Raw genomic sequence first — 13,443 nt, forward strand, 5'->3', positions numbered from 1 at the left:
TCAGTCTTCCAGCTATCAAAGCCACAATGACACTATTTTTGTATTCAAATGGGGCAAAAAAAATATATCTATATATAAATATATATAAATATATCCATGCAAATGTGGTTGGGGGGCAATAACTCCCCCTGTTGCTGGAAAGGTGGAATAACACTACTGCTATATGCCATCCAAACCCATGGATCATCTAGAGAAAATAGCTGCAAGGGACTACAGAGAACCATGGGACTTGCAGTTTTTAAATTTCTCGGTTGAGGTCTTGGATCACAGCCAGGAGGGACTACAAGCATGCATGCGCCAATCATTTACTGGACACCTTCAAGGAAACAGTCTTTCCCAAATATTTACTCTTTAGCCCCTTTAATCCCTAACCCCCTCCCTCAACACGCTATTATCCCCAAATCTTGTCTCTGCATTTGCAATATGATCTGTATTTATTTCTATAATAACTTACACAAAGTCAAGGGAGACGTATTATTGGATATAATTGAATAAAACAAACTAATATATTTGTATGATTGTAACCCAGGTCTATTGAGAGTTTTTGTGTGTTATTCCTACAACATAAGTCCTTAATTTTTACATTTTTCACTGGGATTGTTTAACATCCTGTTCAGAAATACATTTCCCATAATGCTTCTGTGGAAGTAAACAGGGAGTTTACTGTTGCCAGGGAATTGGTCACGCACACGTTGGCTACATCCTGAGCAGTTTTTAGCCCATATTTGTTCAGAATTAGTTTAAATATATGTCGAATTAACTATGAACAGCTATGTTTTGCATGTAGCCATGTATTATAGCCAGCTTGGACGGAATAACTTCGAAACATCGTTTGACGTCAGTGTGTGAAAAACGTGGACGTGAAGTTACGGAGTGAATAGACGAAACTGCCCTGTGGACACCAGGAAGAAAAAACACTCAAAAAGAGTAAGGTAAGTGAGTATTATGTGTATTCTATGAAGGGTTTTCAGTTGGCATGACTCTGTGTCGAAGTATATTGATGAAAACTACAATTTAAAATAGGCTATAAAGACCTCATTGTACAATTTAAAACACCAAATGATCTATAATAAAGGTGAATTATGAATACCAGTATATCTTGCCCCTCAAACGTGAAGTCATAGTGATTGAAATATTTGTATTTATTGAACACTTTTGACAGGCAGAACATTTATTTATCCAACCTGTGGATATTCACAAGTTTCATTCGCAAAACAAACTTAGCTAACAACAAATCCATTGAAATGTTTTTAATATGTATATTGCATCATATGAATACACTTTGTGTGTTGCATTGTCAGAATACAATCACACTAGCCTTTTAGCCATTAGCAGCAAATAATGCTAACAATGCAATAAAGTGAATACACGTCCAGCTTGGATCTACACTTCTGATTTATTTTTTCCCCCTTTATATTTATTGAATTTTCATTTTTCTTCATCAGTAATTACTTCGTCATTTTTTAGTCTATCTGGATTTTTAGTGCGGAAGCTTTTTTTCAACATTTGATCACAGGAATCTGTATTTTCCGTGTTTTTTCCCCCATTTAGTGTGAAAAACTTGACAACCTGATCCAACAAGTTTTCCTGACATTATCCGCCATGATCCGTTTTCAAACCTTCAAATGTTCTTCGGTCAGCTTTTACAATCAGGTAAAAAGAGTGCTGAAGTGTGATTGCCTTAAATTGTCGTCTGAACACTGAGTTGGCCGACTTTTAATTAAAAAAAAAAATACATTAAGAGTATGTTGATCCCCTATCTGATAATTAGCTTTAAAGTAAACAGACTGATTACACTGATCCATCTTCAGCACAATCAAAGAGAGCGTACACTTTGCAGTAAAATAAAATTATCATCTCCGCCATCCACTTTAAATAGTTTTTACAGGGATCTAATCATCCAGCTACCATACACCTGTTGCATGTCGTCTGTTCCTCCTTCTTACATGAAAAGAAGCGTCCATGATGAACATCAATCTATTTGAACTTACCTCCCTCCCCTCTGTATTAAAGTGTAATCTATCAGGCTGGCTCAGGGAGACATCCTGTCATTTGAATCACTGCCAATAGAGGCTTTATACACTCCCTCATGACCACTGATTTGATGTGTGACGCTGGCTGCTGCTAGCTGTTAATAGTTCGCTTCAATGGTAATTAAATTGGAGGCAGGCCAAATGGCAGTGACGGTGGATCGTAAACGACGGTGGCGTGGACGTCCGTTGAGTGTGAGTGAGAGCAGAGTGGCGTGAGGGGATGAGTAAAGGGATTGAGGGAGGATGGAAGTGTTTTACTGCAGGGCCCTTCAGAGAACACATCAGTTAAATCGGTTGATCAACTTGGCGTTATATTGTGGGAAGAACGGCGGTTGTATCACCTCTACGTGTTCTGTTATCACAGTGATGACTGGACAAGACGGCCGTGCACTTTTTAACATTGAGGGCAGTTTGAGCGATACACCTTCAAAGCACAGTGTGAGATAAAACCCTGACATGCGTGCACGTACCCTCCTTCACGATATACTGTTAAAGGGGCGATATGTCACTTTCAATAATGTCCAGTGACACCGCAGGCTGCAAGGCGAACTGCAGCAGCATCCTGGGGCGCGCTCTCGCTGGCGTGCTCGTCAACAAACGAGCATCTTCATGGGCCGAGAAGATCGCCTGGTCTAGAGGAATCATCAGACCTTTTCAATAGACGTGAAGCCATCTCTGAAGCCACCATGAATGAAAAGCTCTCCCGTGTTCACTCGAGTCTTCGCCCGACGCCGCTCAGATTCTAGTTTGGCTCGACGCGCTTCTACAGATAAAACTTAGTTTGGTTTCTTGTGTTTACCAGCTCGTTTATTTGAGATAACAGATTCCGTCTTAAAGTTTCATTCTTCATCCAGGCAGGCACAACTGTTGCTCTCCGTAAGTAGAGCTGTGTGAGGAGGACGTCGAGGAGAACGCGCATGGAACGCCACTTCCTGCAACTTTAGCGGAAAGTCGAACCCGGGTTCGTCAAAAGATAAAAAGTTATACAGAAAACACAGATAGACAGTGAATGTCTCATCTTGAATATCAGTTAACCACGCTCTTACTAAAACACAATTTAGTCATGTGACACAGCTACATGTAGCCTCTTTAAGGAAATAGATGGATAATATCAAGCGATACAGTCCCAGAGACTCTCCATTGCCCTCACCAACCTGCAGACTTACGGGGGGGCAGAGCCTTCAGTGTGGCACCCCCAACCCTCTGGAACTCTCTCTGACTTTCAATAGATTATACAGCTTTGTCTCAACAGGCTGTTGAGTGTTGTGTAAATTGCTTACCTCTCTTGTACCTCACCAGTCTTTCATTTAATTTGACTTGTGCTTTTTTTTTTTTGAAGACCTGTCTGGAACCCTCGGCCACAGCATGAGAACGAGCTGTGAGTAAATAGCCTCTCATTGGGCAGAGTAAACCCTGTTCCACACGAGCCAAGAGCTGAAGGGGGGGGGGTTGAAGTGTGAAACGTCCCCTCCCCTCCCCGAGGATGTAATCGGAGCACGCAGCAGTTGGCCAGGCCGAGCCTGACTGACAGACAACAACAGTCCAACCTGAAGGAAGCAAAAGTTGCAGAGGGGAAAGGAAAAAGACGAGAAAACACTTTGGATTAATCCAAGAGAATCTGTTTGGAGGAGAAGACACCTTGTTTGGACTCGGAGGGGGGTTGGGGGGGGGCCGGCGTCAAAATGAGAAGCCTGAATCTGATCCTGCTGGCATGTTGCCTTTGTTGCCTGAGCACACTGGGAGGTAAGACACGAGCAAACACAATATTCACATGTTTCTGAGTTATGGTTATAACGGTCCCTCCATTAATACTACACTAATATCACATGTAGAGTGTGACAGGAAACAGAAAACATTACCTAAAGTCAACCAGAGTAACACCAGAGGCAACCATAAAGGAACAACGTATGACTTCAGTTACTTTAGTTACATCTGATGGCCTGGTGGTTATTCTTCTGGTTTGATAAGAAGCAGCGGTTGACTCAGCTTTACTGATTCAAAAGACACGTGTTGCACAAGTGAAAGAGTTTTCAGACACATCACTCATACTGATGATGATGATGTTGCTTTAACATTCATGAAAAGAACGACCCTCAGCTTTAAACTCCATCAGCCGACAGAATTCAGTTTCATGTCACACGACGCTGCGTATCACCATACTGGGGATCGCGATATTCTGCTTTTTGTTCTCTTTATGGTAGATATGGGTTGACAGAGTCGTAAATCAGGGAGAGAGAAAGTGGGGAATGACTTGAACCCGGGCCGCCCTCTTGGAGGACCTAAGCCTCCACACGTCGAGCTTGCACACCCAGAAAGCTGCCGACTCCCCGCAAGACGACACCTCAGGAGAGTCTCAACATTTTAACAGAGACAAATAATTCATGAATACGATCCTCTGCAAATGACAACGCCTTATATTAATTTATATTCTATATGACGAATGAAATCATGAACATCACAGCATGAACTGAAATGAAAAAGTCCCTCAGGTTTATCAGTTTCACATGATTGTAAGAACCACATCTAACAGCAATCCATTAAATTGATCGTGAGGTTGGTGAGGTAAAGCACTACGAACAAAAACGGAGCTGCAGACTAGCCTGCAGATTCCAAAGCAATGGAAGCATTCCTTCTCCTCCGTCGTTTCCTCAGAAGACTGACGAAGCCTGAGTGATGTCACCCATTGGTGACTGAAGGGGACTTTTGAAGCCAATGGATGTTGGTCTCCATGCTGGAAACGGCAAAGATTGGACCAGAGGCGGGTCTTAGGCCTCCTGACAACCAGTAACATCGCGTCTGCTCGTGAATCAGATCAGCCACGCCTTCCAATTCAGAAAATCTCTGATCCTTCCACAAAACTGGATAAGTTCTACAGAAGTAGAGTGGCGCTTCCAGTGCGTGGAAATACGAGCGTCAACGAGAGAGAGCGCAATCAGCCCCAGAGTGTGCGGCGTGGACAAACGGATCCTGTGGAATTTTGCTCGTAATCACTCGAACAAATCAACCTTTCAATGCAAAGACTAACGTGGCCAGAAATGTTCCAGACATTTAAAAAAAATCCAAAACAACAGAAGTACTGATCACATTTTTTGATCGGGCCTGCATTTGTAATAAATTCGCTTTAAAAAAAAAAAACACAGTCAGATTTAGAACATAAATAATAAAATATGTGTGAGGAAAAGACTTGTCACAGTGGTCAAAAACATTACGACGCACCTGAACGATAAAGCATCCTCATGGTGGTAACTTCCTCCGAGGAATCCAAGCCTTCCTCGTCCACAGGAGTTTTATTTTATCACTGGCCACTGTTTCTCTTCAGAGACAGATACAGCTCATATAAAACTTCACTCCCGGCATTGTCAGCTGTAATACTGTGTTCATCTCCTCTCTACTTGTGCGCTCAGTTGAATTGAAGTTACTATGTGATAAAAAGAAAGAACTGTGCCACATTCACACTTCCTGATGGGTCTGTTATCAAAGCGGCTCCAGAAGAGGAAGGCTCTTAAATCACTTTTCAAACACAGTCTCTCTGTATTTCATTGCCGTCAGTTATATGTCATGACAGCATCCTTCTTACGCTCAACATTTACCTTGAGCATGGTCTCGACCTCCCCTGATCTTTATTAATTTACCTTTTGTGGGACTTATTTACCAAATCAGTTGAGGACAGAAAATACTGGATTCCAGCTTTTGACAGCAGCTGAGCCACGCTTCCCTGTGCCTGGCTAATTCGGCCTGGCCGCGTTGCTTGGAGATCGTTGCCATTTATTCCTGTCAGGTCAGATCCTGCCGGGCCCACAGCCCATGCCAAATGTGATGAATGTGGCGTCACCCGTTTATAAATGCTTTTAACCTTCTAATACTAGAGAGAAAAATCGGTGGAGCTAAAACCAAATAGTGTGTGCGGAGGAGTGTCAGCATTTGGGCATTGGTAGGTTCACTACCTAGAAGGCCTTTTTTGTAAGACACGTCTGTGACATCCTATGGGTGTTAAAGTCTGCAGGAGACACACTGGCATTTTCATCCATGTGCATGACTATAGTATGTTGATGTTAGTGCGGCCATGCACTTTTATCACAATGAGAGAAATCAGTCCATATTGATATTAATCATGATACATGTGAAACTATTATAATTATTATTTCCTTCAGATATGAAGGCAGACTTTTTCGACTTTTTTCCATTCCCCTCTAAACATTTGTTAGCCCGCCCATCCATATGCCTGCAACATGATTGGCTGTATGTCATCTTATTCTTCTGCTTTTTAACGTCTGCTGGCAACTTAAGTTAAAGGTGCGTTAGCGCCCCCCTCTCCTAGTGTGTGGGTGGTGTAATTACAAGTGAAAATCTATCGAACTTTTGTCAAACATTTTTTCCATTTCTTTTGAGAAAAATAATGTGGTCGACATTTGACACATAAATAAAGCAGAAATACATCCTGCGTAAACATCTCTCTGAGTTACGACTGTCTACAATGAGTAAGAAGCGTGAGTCCCGCCAGCTGTGTTGTTGTCAGAGCTGTGTTTACATCATGTTGACGCGGAGCAGAAAAGTGACGCACAACATGTCAGGAGGTTAATTCATAATCATCCTGCATTGAATTAAGCCACAAAGAAGCTTGCACAACTCCTCTAGTGATTTATTTGCATTTTATTTGGCCACATTCATTCTTTTTGAAATTGCATTACATGGAAGGCTGAGAGCACGCTCACCCAACAAACATTCTTTTTCCCCTGCTGCTAATTCTGGTAAAATAATTCAAATATTTTCTTTGCAGTAAATGTGTTTTTGATTCTATTTGGGAAGGACCAGGTGTTTGTTTCATTTCTACACATTTGATTCATTTCTTTTTGTTAGCTAGCCACAGCTAACCCGGCTATAGCCCCTGCTGTGCGACTCAGCCTGAACTAACTCTGTGAAGCATCTGCTCGCTGTGCTCTGTTGACTCAGCTCTTAGCTGCAGGACTCATTGTTGCTCATATCTGAACGCACAGCACACCTTAGCTGCCAGTCAGTAAGCCTCAGCCCCACGTGTCATCAGCAGGATGGGTTTTGCAGAAGTTCAAAGTGTTTGGGTGTGAATAGTAATCAGTGACAGAGACCACAGACAGAGAGTTGGCTGTATTAAAGAGACTGCGTCTAGCTGAAGTTGTAACTGCTCATGTGATATCATCCATCCATGTTTTACAGGTGCGACCGATGCAGAGAATGTTCTGGTGAAGAAGCTCTTTTCTAACTACAACCTGAAGGTACGGCCGGCAGAAAGCCCAGAAAAGAGGGTGGTGGTTCGCATCGGTATGATCCTTTCCTCCTTCGTTGGACTGGTGAGGCACTAGACCCGAACACACATTTACAAAATGACAATAACGACCAGACGATGAGGCAGGTGACAGATGTGAAGTATATGTTAAAAAGGCAGCTTGTGAACTCAATTAAATGGATGACATTTTTCCATCTCGTGCTATAAAGGTCCAAATAAAGCGAGTCATATTATACTAGTGTCAAAGAATAAATCTAATACCAGCACCTCAGCAAGCTTACATCATAGTAACAGTGACGAGGGCTGCACATTCAGCAATTTCATTGTCACGTCAAAATGAACATTCTCGATAAAAAAACATTGCAAATGCATAAAAAGATGATGAAATAAAACGCTTTACCAACTTTATAACGCATGCTGACCTTTGAACTGCTGATTTGATGCAGTCTGATCAATCTCAAGCTAGATCAGATGAATTGGTCCCGATTTAAATGCAGGGTAGGTAATTTTTGAAAACGAGCATGACTTTGAAAGCAGCACCCTCTCCGTTCTCCATATTCACTCACCCTCTCCCCCTCTGTGCTCCCTCAAAAGCCCCGCCCCTCACTTACATGCACTAGCTCCATTGGTCCAGAGGCAGATTTCAGCTCCTGCTTTGAGTGTGGGCTCGTGCATGCATGAGGTAGAGAGGCTTGATTAAAAAAAACAGTCAGTAAATAAAGACAATTTCGACCAAAAACTTAAAAAAGTGAATGTGGAGGAAAATACCTCCCCTGCCTATAAATGATGGAGAAAAACAGCTTTTTATATGTTGGATTCAGGAGGGACAAGCTGCAAACACTGGTGTTGTGTAAGCATGAGGAACAGCATCATAGCTTATAAGCACTATGTGTTTATTGTTTTGCTCTCCATATGGTAAATGATAAATGGACTTGTGCTTGTATAGAGCTTTTCTATATTCTGCTCAATTCTACTCTCCTACTCAGAGGGCTATTACATCTCAGGCCACACCTATACATTCACACACTGATGGCACAGCCTGCGATGTGAAGTGACCATCAGAAGTAACTCATACACATTCCAGTGAGCTGCCTAAGGAGCAGGGGATCGAACACTCAACCTTCCAGTTTAGAGACGACCCACTCTACCAACTGAAACCAACGCCGCCCTCACCTACTCGGAACCCAGCTCAAACATTTCGTAGAAGAGTCGATGATTTGTTCCTAATTGAAATTCGGTTGCACACCAAACTCCTTCATTCGCATAAAATGACTCATGTTTAAGTTCACTGATTCACATTATTCCGAGTTTTGCACCAAAATCAATGTTTTACTCAGTGTAAGTGTGTTAAATCTTTGTTTTCATTAAAGGAGCAATATGTTAGTCTGCCACCTAGTGTTTGAAATGGGTTCTACAGTTTAAATTCAAAACAAGTGAGAGAGTTCCTCCCTTGAGTCGATGCCTTGTCACAGACACAGAAGCTTCAGCGTTTAGCCAGCTCTGCATCCGTCTCGAAACCTTTCTGCGCTCTAACGTCTGTCGGTGGCTCTCGAGACGTTTCTATACATGAACGGCTTTTTAAGCTGTTACCTCCGTTTCTTTTTTGTGAACCTGAAAGCTCCATTTGCTGCTTTTTTGGAGCCATGGGGACAATGGGTAATCTGGCTCGTGGTTAAATCCTCGTTAATAGTCAATTCTGAAAGGACATTTTGAGACTGGTTTTGTAAATGTTGCATCCTTGCCTGCTGTTGCTCATGCATTACTCGGTGTACAATCAGAGAAGCAGCCCCGAACAACACAGGGAAGAGGATTAAATGACAAATTCTGCCGTCCTTTTTTTTTCGACCCTGAGCAGGCAGCCCTTAAAGGCAATCATCTGTGGAAAACCCTATGATGTAAGATTTAAGGGAAAGAAAAACCATGTCAGATCTTACTTTTTTGACTCATTCATGATCATGTTAGTCCTATTGTTGATTTCAGACATTTGTACCATAAGCAGGTTAGTTGACGTGAGCGTTCAGATTGAGATCCATGTGACAGTCAGGACAGGAAACCTTCCAGGACTCCTGCATCTCCACTGATTCTCCTCCTTTATGACTTGACATTTTTCTGACATTTCTCTGGGTTTCATTACTGTAACATCTGAGGCTCCTCCGCCTCAGGAACAGCGCTGTCTCTGATAGATACATATTTAAAAATCCAGACGGATTCCCACTGACAGATGTCTCTATAAAAGCTTCAAGCGACCTCCATAGCTGAGGACCAATGTACTCCCAGAAGTCCCACATGACAGGATGACAACATTTAGCCATTTTAGCGATAAAATATAGCACAAAAGGTTTTTTAATTCACATGTGTCCAGAGGGTAGGTGCTCCAGAAGTCTGCTTTCTGCTACTGAGATAAAAATGAAACAAAGTCATTCAACTTTTTAAAGCACTGCTGGGTAATGTTTTTTTTTTTTTTTTTTTTTAAATAGCCTCTGACTGCATGACAGCAAACTCACAATCGTGCACACAGTCAAACACACACATTATGCACAGAGCAGGTCACTTCATCTGTTTCTTAATTTCCCCCTGGCCTCTCTCTGCAGCACATGTACTGTACCGTATGCACCCCCCAACACACCAGCACATTGTCACATTTACATACACAGCTCCAGTGAGCATGCTCCTTACACAGCCTCTCAAGGTCAGTCCCACTCCGGAGAGGAAGTCACACGGGGCCGATAAGTTCTGGAGTGGAACGATCTTGAGAACTGACCCACTTGGATGCTCCGCCTCTGCCCAGAACTATTCAGCTGCATAACAGCCACGTTCTCATTACCATCCCCCAAGCTGAGGTGTGTTCAAACAGTAACAGGAAGTACGAGTCAGTGATGAGAAATTTAGGCGTGTGTGAAAGTGGGAGACAGAGACCCAGCTCCCTCTCGCCACAACCCCCCCCCCCCCCCCCCCCCCCCCCTCATGTCCCTGCCCCAGCTGTCTCTCTGACATTCCTCCAAGTGTTTTAAATAGCAGGCCGGGCTCAGGGAAGCTCCGCCTACACACATTAACTACACAATCGCATGCACACACATGCACATTACACACACAGGTGCACACTTTTGGAGATATGCGAGTGTCCAGACAAACATCCTTCCCGGAGCTTACATCATGAACTTTGTCCTGGAAGCAGCTGATGTGTGTCCAATGTCTGTCAAACACACCGCTCAGTCGAATCAGCTGTTTAGTTCTCTGGTTTCAAGCTCCGGTCAACAAGCAGAGGCCGTATTTCAAGTAAGATTAATCGTGAGGCAGTTTAAAATCGATTCAAAGGTTTCAAGGTTCGAATCGGAAAAATGAATGGCAGTGATATCGTGAGCGTCCGCAGGAGCATTTTTTTGCTTCCCCCGAGACAGAAAATGAAAGAGGTGAGAAGGTAACAGATGAGATAAAAAGTTTGTGCAAATATTACAACAAGACAGAGAACTTCACAAATAACACAACCAACATGATGTAGCGTTCAATCGACAGCACAACGAGAAGCTCCGATCACCTCCCGATTCTCTTCAAATAAATCATGAGAGAATCATATCGTGAACTCAGGATCGTGAATCGCACCGTGAGTTAAGTGAATCGTTACATCCCTAGATTCAACTGTGTTAGTTTTAAGTGCTCATGCAGTCATTACTTTTCTAGAAACCATCGATAGGATGAAAGAAAGTTCAAACAAAGACACAATAATAATTTGCTCACACTACAGGATGTCTTTCAGTTAAAAAGCCCGAGAAGAAAATAATTCCGAAACTTTCAATAAAATGTCTTTATTGTCATCATAAAACATAAGAACAACATTATTTGGCTTCACCTTAAAGCGAAACAACAACAGAGAAAGAACTAAAAAGTAACTCTCCTTCAGGTAAGATGGGCATTCACAGGTCGTAGCATAATAAATTATATATAGATATTGCAGAAAAATAAATAACTTTTTGCACAGAATGAAATGTTAACTATTGCAGTAACATATATATTTGTATTTAAAGTTCATTTGATGTGGACATAGCAATTAGATTGGACAAACCAGATGCGTTGATTTGAGTGTTTTAGCACATGTGCTCGTCTGCAACACTTTTCCACCGGCAGCTTTTTGAAAAGATAAAATAAATTAAACTTGAAGGAACGGACAGAGAAGAAAACAAATATGAATAAAAATAAAACGCAACAGACAAACGAACAAAGAATAAAACAACAAACACGTGCAAGCAATTTTCCAAACTATTTCAGAAATAAAAAATATGCACGGATCTGTAAAAACCATTCAAATGTGAAACTTCAGCTGTTTAATGACAAAGCTTGTCACTCACTCAGGTAGATTCAATCTGCAAAGTTACATTGTGGGCATGTTTGTTGTCAGCTCAGTTGGTAGAGTCGTAGTGTCACTAACAAATACGTTTCTTTTTACTTCCAGAATATGAAGAAAGAAGAAATGAGCACGATTGTTGTCATGAATCTGGTAAGTTTGTCTCCTCACACATTGTGGCACTTTTCCTTCCATACTTTTGTTCCACTGAGGTTACAAATTGGGTTTCGAGCCTCCATGTCTTGTATTTGCAAACGGCGTGTGAGTGATCAGTCAGCGGCTCTTTTCTTTGCTGAAACACAAAGTTGCTCGGAGGCAAGCCCACAACACTGTCTTCAATAATTGAATCCCTTATTACGTTTTCATGTCATCCATGGCGCCAGCTCCACTGAAGAACTGCAATGACATCCAGACCTCCTTCTCCATGTGCCGCTCAGTGCTAATACAGGAACGCAAATGAGAAGAGGAGAACACTTGGAGAAGTCTTAATACTGCAGAGTACATGCACGATGAAACATTATGCAAATTGTGTTTTGTTATGCAAGGAGAAATGCACAGGGGAATTACTCCTGTGGAATCTAATTACAGCAGAGGGAAAATGACAAATAAACTGATGAAATGACAAATTAGTTACATTTGTAGATGCACTTTCCTCCTTCTGTCGCTCTCCGTGTATCTCCTGCTCCTGCTCTGTTCCGTGCGCTTTTGTGTAACTTCCTCTAAAACACATCACAAACACTTTTGAATGTTTCGACAGGAATGGACAGATTATCGCTTGAGTTGGAATCCCAAGGAGCACGACGGGATCGAGGTGATGCGCATCCCCTCTGGGAAGGTTTGGCTGCCTGACATCCTCCTCATCAATAAGTGAGCACACGCACTGCACTCATAGAGAGGCAATGCATTAATCAGCACCACTGGTCACTTTCTCCCATATTCAGGCTTTTTTTTTTTTTTCTTTTTTTTTTTAAATAAATGGCTTCCCTGACTTTCTGAAAACTCAACATGCTGTGCCAAGTTAAATAGTGCGAGTTCACCGTATTTAGTTGTAATTTTCGCTATTGATCCGGTCTGCTCTCTGTGCAGTGTGTGATAGTTGGGGGGGCTTTTTGGTTCTGCTAATATTTGGACAAGCAGTAGTGCTCAGTCGTCGCTCTAGAAGCATCAGGAGAGAACGTCAGAATAAAAAAAATATGGCAATGGTGATGTCTCCATAGGTTACATGGTTGCTATTTTCAGATATACAGATCTATAGCTTTTATAGAGCTTATGGTTTGAGTTGCAGAATGATTTACACCCCTTTACAGATGCCATAAGTGGAAAATGTAAACACATAGAACTCAACCATTTTGTCACACAGATCTTACTCCCTGATTGATCTCTCAGGTCGCGTCCGACTTTGAGACCGCACAGCGTGAGCACGTAGGTGGTGAGCTTTGGTCGTGCATCGCAAACGACTGGATTGTAGAGTTCGAGCTGGCATTCCACAGCTTTGACTTTCACTGGAGGGGAGTAGATACTTTGAACAGTGAGTGTTGTCCCTTAATCTCAGTCCCACTCACACGCTCCCATTAACTCCACTGTATACAACCCATTGCTCCATCAACACTTTATAGGCAATTAGGCAGCATGTCTCCCTGAAAACTGAGATGATGGCACTACTCACTTGGAACCACACACACACACACACACACACACACACACATGTATACGCTAATGCAAAAGCATTCACAACTTCCTCTGAATGGTTATGACCAACGCTGCTCATGCTCGCAGAAGCACCTCAATGAAGACAAAGTTTAAAGAGGGAC

General features: G+C 42.3%; 1 protein-coding gene across 6 annotated transcripts in view; it reads left to right on the forward strand.

Annotated features, from left to right (window-relative positions):
• The first annotated feature begins 653 nt into the window (after positions 1 to 653).
• The window catches only part of LOC306841398 (acetylcholine receptor subunit beta-like), a 48,408-nt gene continuing 35,618 nt past the window's right edge, over positions 654 to 13,443 (forward strand). For 2 of the 6 annotated variants that reach the window (XR_013781494.1, XM_079371279.1), the window contains exons 1-5: positions 654 to 932; positions 3,373 to 3,776; positions 7,224 to 7,357; positions 11,741 to 11,785; positions 12,390 to 12,499. Coding sequence is in view for 5 of the 6 variants with exons in the window: in XM_079371279.1 (XP_079227405.1) it covers positions 3,716 to 3,776; positions 7,224 to 7,357; positions 11,741 to 11,785; positions 12,390 to 12,499 (350 nt within the window). In the remaining variant the exon portion in view is untranslated. Of the gene's footprint in view, positions 933 to 1,551; positions 1,654 to 2,887; positions 2,995 to 3,372; positions 3,777 to 7,223; positions 7,358 to 11,740; positions 11,786 to 12,389; positions 12,500 to 13,443 lie in introns of all 6 variants that reach the window. The other 4 variants (XM_079371280.1, XM_079371281.1, XM_079371282.1 and 1 more) reach the window with 4 other exon arrangements.

This window comes from Symphodus melops (assembly GCF_947650265.1).
Source record: "Symphodus melops genome assembly, chromosome: 20".
NCBI lineage: Eukaryota > Metazoa > Chordata > Actinopteri > Labriformes > Labridae > Symphodus > Symphodus melops.